This window comes from Eurytemora carolleeae, unplaced genomic scaffold (genome assembly GCF_000591075.1).
Source record: "Eurytemora carolleeae unplaced genomic scaffold, Eaff_2.0 scaffold70, whole genome shotgun sequence".
NCBI classification, from domain to species: Eukaryota; Metazoa; Arthropoda; class Copepoda; order Calanoida; family Temoridae; genus Eurytemora; species Eurytemora carolleeae.
The window spans coordinates 424,270-434,999 of NW_019396054.1; the positions used below are offsets into that span (position 1 = coordinate 424,270).

The window sequence follows — 10,730 nt, forward strand, 5'->3', positions numbered from 1 at the left end:
AACGCAGGGTGGTTTTTGAGGTAAGAAGAAATGTAGTACCAACCTTATATACTTTTTTCAGAAAACACCCTCTATTCCCAAGTGATGGGGAAGCCTAGCAATAGGCGTCGGGCTAGACGGGTCGAAAACCGCGGTAATTTGCAAAGAACAGTAGCAGTGCCTAGCAGCATTAACTGTGCAATATGGAACTGCAATGGGCTCATACGAGACACCAAACAAGACATGATTGTGGAGGTCATGGAGGACCATAACATTCATGTACTCAGCGTAAGTGAAACGCATCTGAGACAGGGATCCAATGACGATCTGGCTTGTCTAGACAAATTCACTTGGTACTCCAAGGAGAGACTTGGAAAAGAAAAGAAAGGTGGGGGAATACTAACCATAATTAAGCCAGGCCTTAACCATTCACGGTATGAACCTCCGCTTCCAATGCATCCGTACTTGGATAATGAACGAGAGTGGATACTAATACATGAGAACGATAGCAAGGTGGCTGTCTGCTTTGTGTATCTAGCAGCTGAGGTTGGTGGAGACAACTTCCACGTTTGGAATGCAGAACTGTGTGCAATGCTGCAAACCGAAATCACCACCCTCAGGGAAGACGGGTATACATATCCCCCTTTCTATTTCTGTAATAATTACTATTGATTGATTTTGCAAATTTATTAATTAACGAGTACTAAACGTTATTGTGAACAGGAAAGTAGATCGTTAATTACATTTGTAATTTAATTTTTATTTTTACTTTTAATTTTAATTTTAATTTTATTTGTATTTGCATTTTTATTTTAATCTTAAATCGTGATTCTTAATAATTAATAATTAAGTAGATCGTTAATTACATTTGTAATTTTTATTTTTATTTTTACTTTTAATTTTAATTTTAATTTTATTTGTATTTTTATTTTAATTTTAAATCTTGATTCTTAATAATTAATGTTTGGGAGTAATGAGTAATTTAATTCGGGGTAATTGAGAGTGGAACGTAAATTCCTTTTATGGTTAAGGTTGGTTAATTAGACACTAATATTTGGGAGTAATATTTGATTAAGGGATATGTTCTTGAGTTGGTCGCTGATTAAGTACAGACGGTATTTTTATTTTTAGTAAATAATCTTTGAATAGGTACAACATTTAATTTGGAAACATTATTAGTAACTAGGCCGTGGTTATAAACTGAATAATTATTTTGTCAGTATTTGAGCTTGAAGAGTATAAGGGTGGTTGATTCTTTCACTGATTAAGTACAGACGTTAATTACATTTTTGGTTAACTGTATTATTATTACAAAAATTTGTTTTTTAATGTTAAGATTGGTTAACTTAGTACTCATACTTACGAGTAATACTTGATTAAGATCAAATTACTTTTCACTGATTAAGTACAGACGTTATTTATATTTTTGGTAAATGTATAATTAATATTTACGAGTAAAAATATTTATCAATGAAAATAATCTTTGAATCAGTACAACCTTAAATTTGAACCATTATAAATATATTACATTTTTAAGTATTATGATTTTAGTTTGAATCTTGATTCCCAAATTATTTAGTATACAATGAGATTAATATTATAGATGATAGTCAAATAGATTCTATGGATTGGGTTGGAGGGGGTCGGAGTAATCAAATGACACTTCATGAGGAGGATCCAGGACGAGCTAACAGACTAACAGGGTAATCGTTACATTGGAGTAAATGTAATATATCGATTATCTGCACCAGTGTTACATGCATGGAATCCTATCAGCTAGTTCAATAAATAAATGGATTAATAATGTATGTCCTTTTTGAGGCAGTAAACAGAGATATAGGAGGAACATATGGTTTAATATGTTGCTTATAAAAGGGGCATCATTACGTTGGATTAAACGTAATAAATCCCATGAGAAGGATAACCAGGGATGTGTGTCCTTTTTGAGGCAGTAAACACATATATAGGAGGAACATATGGTTCTTTTAAGTTGCTTAGAAAAGGGGCATCGTTACGTTGGATTAAACGTAATAATTCCCATGAGAAGGATAACCAGGGATAGAGGAAACATATGGTGTAATATAAGGAATAATATGTTTACAGCTAGCATTGAATAAGGGACAATACTACGTTGGAATAAATGTAAGACGTCCAATAAGAATGATAGACTGAGATAGAGGAACCTTTGGTATAATAGGTTTTTATTTAAAACGATGAAATGGCCGGAAAAGAAAGACGGAACACCATCCGTATAAAACTATAAAAGGGTAATTGGATTCTAACATAAATAATGTCAAACAGTAAACTAGAATAAATTTATAAAAGGGTAATTGGACACTAAAATAATTAATGTCGAACAGTGAGTTAGAATTAGAGGAACCCAACAGAATAAGGAATTGGAAGGAAATTACGATACAAAACTATCCTAGAGGAGAAAGGGACAGGATCATGGGACGTAAGGGACATGGACGGGAATCACAAGGCCAGGAGATGTGGGAGCAAAAGCAGCAGAAAGGATTGTAGTGGTGATTTAATGAGAGTGTCGAGCTGTAAGTCATGCAATAAGGAATCAACTGTGTTGAAAATGACGTCATATCCGGAGCAGGTTTTTTATTCCTAAGGGCTGAAGCAATGATTGAATTAGTCAGGGGGAACAGGATTTGAAGAATGGTAGCGTATTTTGTGGTTGTGATTAGGAAATCCGACAAAGCCGTCGTAGCCATGTTTTGGTTAACTGGGCAGACCTCGTGCTACACTCTTCTTAAAACAATTGTGGAGAAGGCGAATTTCACGTTTTTAGCCAAGAAAACTTCCACGGACATCAGTACGTTTAAACAGGATGCTGCCCAGGTGCTGCTAGCACAGAAGTCCGACACGTCGAACATGGAGCTCCCCAAGAAGCAGAAAGAGCTGTGTGAGGTGGTCAACGAGCTTGTTCAAAAGGGGCTGATACAGGAGACGTTGATGGGGGCTCAATTAAAGAGAAGGTTAGCCGAGTTAAAAGGGGAGGAAGAGGCCCTGGTTGAGAGCGGACGACGACCGACCCCGGCTAGGTAATGATTAATTGATTGATTAATTGACTGAAAGTCAGTTACTTCCATGCACTGACATCCCAAACCTAGTCAATGGTATAGTTGACGGTAGTACCAGGGGAAGGTAAATCTAATACTGGTAACCCAAACCTAGTCAATGGTATAATTGACGGGGTAATGATGCTTGATAGATAATCATTAACATACTCTATCTGGCACCCTAAATTTATTTATTCAATGGCATAGTTGACGGTAGTACCAGGGAAAGGGAAATCTAGCACTTGAAACTCAATTCTAGTCAATGGTATAATTGGCAGGGTAATATTGTTTGATTGACAATCATTTATCAATAATTCAATGTGCTAATTTGTATTCTTGTCCAGGTTGAACTCGCTCAGAACACTAGCAATGGCTCAGACGGAGGATGAGCCAGAAGAACCTGAAGTTGACGACTTAGCAAATGAGTCCCAGGATGGATCACTGATGGAATTTGAGCAGGATTTACTAAGTCTTACTGACATCTTGTCTCCGTCTCCGGTCCTTCCCACAGCCGAGATAAGGGTGAACTCAGAGGACCTTGTTAACAGAGTGGCGGATGAAGTGATAGACAGGATGAAGCTGGAGATGCGGAAGCAGAACCAGGCCACCGAGGCCTTACTATCCCGGATGGAGTACAAGTTGGATCAGGTGCTGGAACAGGAGCCCCCTACCAGGAAACAACCATCGTTACAAACAAGTAAGGACACACGGGTTTGTTACTACTGTAGGGAAGAGGGGCACCTGGCAAATAAATGCAAACTACGGGTAAATTGCCAGGGGTGTGGAGGGGATCAACACCCTTACGACAGATGCTCAGAGCAAACCTCGACGTGCAAGAAGTGCGATGTGATAGGTCATAATGCTCTAGTACATGAGACCCTGGATCCAGTTTTGAGGAAGAAACTGTACGACTCTAACCCCGACGTATTCTGCCACTTCTTTGCTGTGGATAACCGGGTAGGAAATGCTCAAAAGCGGCTCCACCGGGGAGCGACCAAAAGAAGGAGCAGCTGGGAGGAGCAGTCCAGGAAGAGTGAGAAGGGTAGCAGCAGCAGCAGGACCAGAGAGGTCAGGGACAAACATCCTAGGTTTGAGAAAACGGGGAAAGGAAAACCTTCAAGACGCACAGTGTGAGGGATCAAATAACAATCCGTGCTTCCTCCTATATCTCAATATAAACTTAAAACAGTGAATTTTATAAACTTAAACTTATATCGAATAGGATTGATTACTCCGTGAGCCTACCTTATAATTAATGAGGATTTTATTGCATATATGAACAAAAGTTTTATGATACCCTTTTTAACATATAGATATATATACAAATATAGTTTAATCTCATAATTACAATTTTCAACAGAATTGAAGAGCAGCGCAGGAGAGTAGGGACATGTTGGTTTGGTGATTGATTGATTGATTGATTGATTGATTGATTGATTGATTGATTGATTGATTGGCTGATTGAATGATTGATTGATTGGCTGATTGAATGATTGATTGATTGATTGATCGATTGATTGATTGACTGGTTGACTGGTTAATTTGACACATGATAATTTGCTTAATTAGAATACTGTAATTTACTGAATTATATGGTTGATTGGCTACTCGATAATGGACTCCAATTAAGAGTCATCTGACCCATAATTATGGTAGTATAATGACTGATAGATTATTTGGTTGGTTGGGAGATGGATGGATGGATGGATGGATGGATGAATGGATGGATGGATGGATGGATGGATGGATGGATGGATGGATGGATGGATGGATGGATGGATGGATGGATGGTTAGGTTAGGTATTAATATTAGTCCGGAAAATGAATACAGAATGGATTTTAATACTTATTTTAGTCAATCCTTGTTTAAAACAATTACCTGTCAGAAAAGATTAATATCAGTCAGGTTAAAAATTACTACTCTGGTTCAAAACATCAATAGTCAATCCTGGTTTGAAAAACCATTGTCCGTCGGAACGGATTAATATTAGTCAGGTTAAAATTAGCACAGAATGGTTTCTAACACGTTATTTTAGAAAGGGATAATATCAGTCAGGTTAAAAATTAATACTCTGTTTCAAAACATCAATAGTCAATCCTTGTTTAAAAAACCATTGTCCGTCGGAACGGATTAATATTAGTCAGGTTAAAATTAGCACAGAATGGTTTCTAACACGTTACTTTATAAACATTAATAGTCAATCCTTGTTTTAAAAACCATTGCCCGTCGGAAAAGATTAATATTAGTCAGGTTAAAATTAGCACAGAATGGTTTCTAAAACGTTATTTTAAAAAACACCAATAGTCAATCCTTGTGTAAAAAACCATTGCCCGTCGGAAAGGATTAATTTTGGTCAGGTTAAGATTAAAACAGAAGGAGTTCTAATACTTTAATTCATAACATCAAGTAGTCCATCTCCTTTAATTAACTACTATTCATTTTCTGATACTCTATTTTATAACAACAAGCATTCCCTTACTTGATTGCTATTCATTTTGCAAATTTATTAATTAACGAGTACTTAACGGTAATTTGAACAGGAAAGTGGATCGTTAATTACTATTTATTTTGCAAATTTATTAATTTATTAATTTATTCATTATTATTCAGTTATTCGTTTGTCCATTTAATCATTTATTCATTTATTCACTTGTTCATTTGTTCATTTGGTCGTTTGTTCGTTTGCTCAGTTGTTCATTTGTTCGGCTGTTCGTCTATTCATTTGTTCATTTATTCGGTTGTTCATTTGTTCATTTGTTCATTTGTTCGTTGTTCATCTGTTCGTTTGTTCATTCGGTCGTTTATTCGGTTGTTCATTTGTTCGTTTGTTCATTTGTTCGTTTGATCATTTGGTCATTTGTTCATCTGTTCATTTGTTCATTTGTTCATTGTTCATTGATTCATTGATTCGTTTGTTCATTTATTCATTTGTTCATTAATCATTAGTCACTTTTGCAATTATTCAGTTATTCAATTATTCATTTATTCATTTATTCATTTGTTCATTTATTCGGTATTCATTTATTCATTATTCATTTGTTCATTTATTCATTTATTCATCTATTCATTTACTAATTATTCAATTATTCATTATTCATTAATTCATTTATCCATTTATTCATTTACTCATTATTCATTAATTCTTTTAGTCTTTTATTCTTTTATTCTTTTATTCTTTTATTCATTTATTCTTTTATTCATTTAATTAATAATGAATTTATTTATTTATTTATTAATTATTCATGTATTCATTTATTCATTTATTCATTTATTCATTTATTCATTTATTCATTTACTCATTATTCAATTATTCATTAAATCATTAGTTCATTTGTTCATTTATTCATTATTCATTTATTCATCTATTCATTTATTCATTTATTATATATTCATATAATATTACAAAATGTCTTACTTGCCACGGGTTCATTTCATCACATAATTACGGCGATAGCCAATTTCTATGTAAAAATTAATTCTAAGAACTATTTATTTTGTGACACTTTTAGATTGAAGGTCGTCTCCTTAAGCATAAGATTTCCGACCTTTAAGCTAAAGGTAAAAGGATTTAAAAAATTAAACAATAGGTATTTATATTGAACTAGCATTAGTTTGTTTAAGCATTTTTTTTTTTTTTTGAATGAAATGTTTTTTCTTCATTTTTATCGAGTTTATTGAATGACCTTCAAACGTCAATTCTTGGCTCTATCTACATCATCTACATTTTACAATATTTACATACTTTATTTCGGTTGGTTGATATCTATACCTGGCCAGCTCAGCTAGACGAATATCTCTAGATGTTATTTCCACCCTGCATTTCCTGGAGTAGAGATCATGTATCTTAGGTACCCGGATATCCTCAACCTTCCTCAGCTCTTCTGTGATTACAGTTCTTGGCCATGGTTTTGCTCCTCTGCAAAATTGATCCTAGCGCAGTGTTAAGTGTTATAGAAACCATTCTATAAATATTCTATATATTCTATCAATGACTATTGTTTGTATTATCTGAATGAATTGTTTGGAATTAAATTGATTTGTTTACGATCCGAGATGAATGTTGCATCTTTCTGAATTTGTATGGACACTACGTTCTTCGGTATTAGTCGTTTTTACCAATTTTCTCCTTATAGACACAACAGATAGAAGTAAGATTAGTAGCGATCAAAAGCGCTTTTTTATCGCATTAAGCCTATGCCCCCTTTCATTTTTCGCGAACACTCCCTTTAAGTTAAATAATCGATTTTTTTCAAATTGACATTTATACCCTAGAATTAAAAGCCAAACCATCGAAATTTCTTCGACGATTTCCCTGCAATAATAAAATATTACAGAACTTAAAAAATAATAATATCTTATATAATTACCTCGTGGCCCATCGTTGAGAACGGTTGGGGAAGCGTCTTTTTTCCTTTGGTTCCATCAGAAGTATTTTCCGGGATACATGACGTTACATTGGCGAGACTGGACGAAGATGTAGGTAGTGCGATTAGAGACCAATTCCTCTTTCCAGGAGTTACTTTCTCCGATCCACTAGAAAACTGTCCTCTCTCCGGGGTTGGTGGAACCAGTGGATTTGAGTTGGCACCAACCTGAGAGGAAACATTGGACAGGTTCAATGTGGTTGCAATATCTTGGGGAATTCTGCTCACCTTGGACTTTTTCAATGAGTCTTTTTTTTGGTATTTTATAATTCTCCAGAAAATTCTTCGGTTTCTTTAGATTGACAGATCCGGAATTTTTCTCACTACTTCTCGGGTTCTTAAGAGTTTTGGTGAACAAGATCTTACTAGAACCAGGAGCAGGGTCAGGGTCAGCTCTAGGTGTTGATCTAATCTCATCAGTTGTCGTAAGCAATGCTCCGGATATAACGGTTTCAACTTTGTCAGGATAACTAATTCCTGGATTTGAGATGGAGTTGTTTTCTTCCGAACCTTCTGAAGGTTTAGGAGCTTTATTTGATGCCCTGCAGGAATCTGGATCCGGAGCTAAACCAGAATTATTTGTCGTTGGATGTTTTGTAGGAGCTGGAAAGTTGAGAGCGGTAGAACAAATATGACTAGTAGTGAGGGGCTGACGGAATAGATCAGACATACCTGCCCTCTCCGAAGCATACTCTATGCCTTCTCTGAGAAAATAGTCAAGTTAAAATTTAGAAATTTCAACGTGGAGAGGAACTGATTACTCCTTCTTATACTTCAGTTTAATACACGTACCGCTAATCTTTGCAATCTGACGAAGACCTTTGATATTTGATATTTGATATTTGATGTTTGATATTTGATATTTGATATATATAGAGATTAGAAAATCAGAGTTTGTGGCAAAAACTCAACTTCTTTGTAAAAATAATGTTGTTTGTAAAATAGTAAAATTGATCTGAACCGACTGCGTAAAAATGAAGCCCAATATCAAATATATTACTTCAATTAATTCCAATAAAATACAGGGTTATCCACAAAGGATGAGACAACTATACAGATTTTTTTTAGTCTTTTTCTTGTATTCCATGTTCCCACATGGTAAAAAAAAAATTTGCGTAAAAAACTATTAACATACTCTTAGAAGGCCGATCAGCATATTTAAAATGTTTTTGGTCATCTTTAAATCAGAGCTTCTTTTAGCAAAGGTCAGAGTTTAAATAATTTTTTCATATATCAGACTTTCTACATCTACAGGGTGTCTCACATAATTTCGAATCGTTTATGGCTATAAACTGTGATTTTCGGGACTAACCAGATTATTTAAAAAGAATAAATCATTTTAAAAAATTGTATAAGCTTATTGTAAAAATTTGCACGCAGAAAACATCATGATTTTTTAGTATTATGTGCGTATTTCGGCGTTAAAATTTGGAGATACTCCAATTAATATGGGACGCTCTGTTAATGTTGTTCTAAATGATGATTTAAAAAGGTGGTTTACCCAGTCTTAACTAGTTCAACTTTCTTTCTTTAATATTCTGAACGTATTTTATCAGATTAATTTAAAACGCAAAATTTCAAAGGCAAAAAATGTACCTCATTAACCTATAATCTTACACCATTACTAACAGCTCAAATTAAAAAAGTATTTAGATTTTTTATTCTTGTTGCATGTTGGTATGTTTATGTAATATCTCTCTTTTTTGTTACATTTTTATTTTCTTACAATGAAATAGAAAGTTACTTTTAAACAATCAAACAAACAGTGAAACCCATAAAACTATGGAATAGTAAGACGATGTTTGAGCAATCTTTTGCATTTTTGATGTTATGAGAAGGCAAATAATTTCACTAATTTAACATAAACTTATTTTCAGGTTCATTGGACTTTTTAAATTTATAACTGGAATCTAACAATTGTCTTTCTATTTCACAATTTTACGGGTCCCACTATAATAAGTCTAAAAACTAACCTTAGCTCTATATCATGTTTGATTTGATCAAACTCATCCAGGAGTTTCAGATCACATAATCCGACGGCAACCACATCTCCATTCCAGATGAGGGAGAAGGTAGAAGTCTCACCTAGAATAAATTAAAGTTAGAAAAGCAATGTTGATCTGTGCAATTTCATTGGAAAATTTTGACTTAATATTACATTATGTCCTATTCCATGCATTAACATTCTTTTATTAACTTGTGACTGTCATGAAGTTCCATAAATACAATGCATGTATAAGAATCCTGAGAAAAGATAACTCTATTGGATTTGATTAATTATTTGAAAAGAATTTCCTGGAATTTTGTATCTTGTAAATGTTCGAAAAGAACAAAAAACATCTCCAAAAAAGAAAGGAGGATTGTTTCAAAACTGCTTTGTTTTATCATGAGGGTAGTATGTTTTTTGCCAGGATCTTTACATTTTTGTCAGTTTTTTATCCTGAACATTGTGGGAGATTTTAGAAGACTTAAATCTAAACCGAAAATTAACATAAAAAAAAGTTAAAATCCTAACAAAAAACATTTAGTCCCAAATGACAACACAAGGTGGTTGGATATTTAAATATATTCAATTCCATAAATATTTAAATGAACTAAGTTTTTGCCACAAACCCAAATTTTCTGATCCCCATAACAACTGCAACCGGATGGTGAAAACCTTTGATATTTCAAACTTGGATTATTTGATATAACATAATTCATAGTTTGAAATATCTAAGGTCTACAACATGGGGTTGAAAATATATAGGGATTAGAAAATTAGAGCTTGTGGCAAAGACTCAATTCCTTTATTCAATTCAAGTTCCATAAATTAAAAATTAACATCAAAAAAAAGTTAAAATCCTAACAAAAAACATTTAGTCCCAAATGACAACACAAGGTGGTCGGATATTTAAATATATTCAATTCCATAAATATTTAAAGGAACTGAGTTTTTGCCACAAACCCAAATTTTCTCATCCCCTCATCCCAATAACAACTGCAACCGGATGGTGTAAACCTTTGATATTTCAAACTTGGAGTATTTGATCTACATAACATAATTCATAGTTTGAAATATCTAAGGTCTACGACATGGGGTTGAAAATATATAGGGATTAGAAAATTAGAGTTTGTGGCAAAGATTCAATTCCTTAATTCAATTCAAGTTCCATAAATACAATGCGTATATAAGAATCCTGAGAAAAAAGTACAACTCAAGAAGAAAAGATAACTCTACCGGATTTAATTAATTATTTAAAAATAATTTACTGG

At 33.8% G+C, this 10,730-nt stretch overlaps 1 protein-coding gene across 1 annotated transcript; it reads right to left on the bottom strand.

Moving 5' to 3' along the window:
* Positions 1 to 7,462: 7,462 nt before the first annotated feature.
* Positions 7,463 to 9,560, bottom strand: LOC111706192 (uncharacterized; the record flags this gene model as incomplete). Its single annotated transcript, XM_023478997.1, is given in 2 exon segments — positions 7,463 to 8,179; positions 9,449 to 9,560. Coding segments are annotated over 2 exon segments (707 nt in total), but the record flags the coding sequence as incomplete, so codon positions are not given.
* Between the last annotated feature and the right edge of the window lie 1,170 nt (positions 9,561 to 10,730).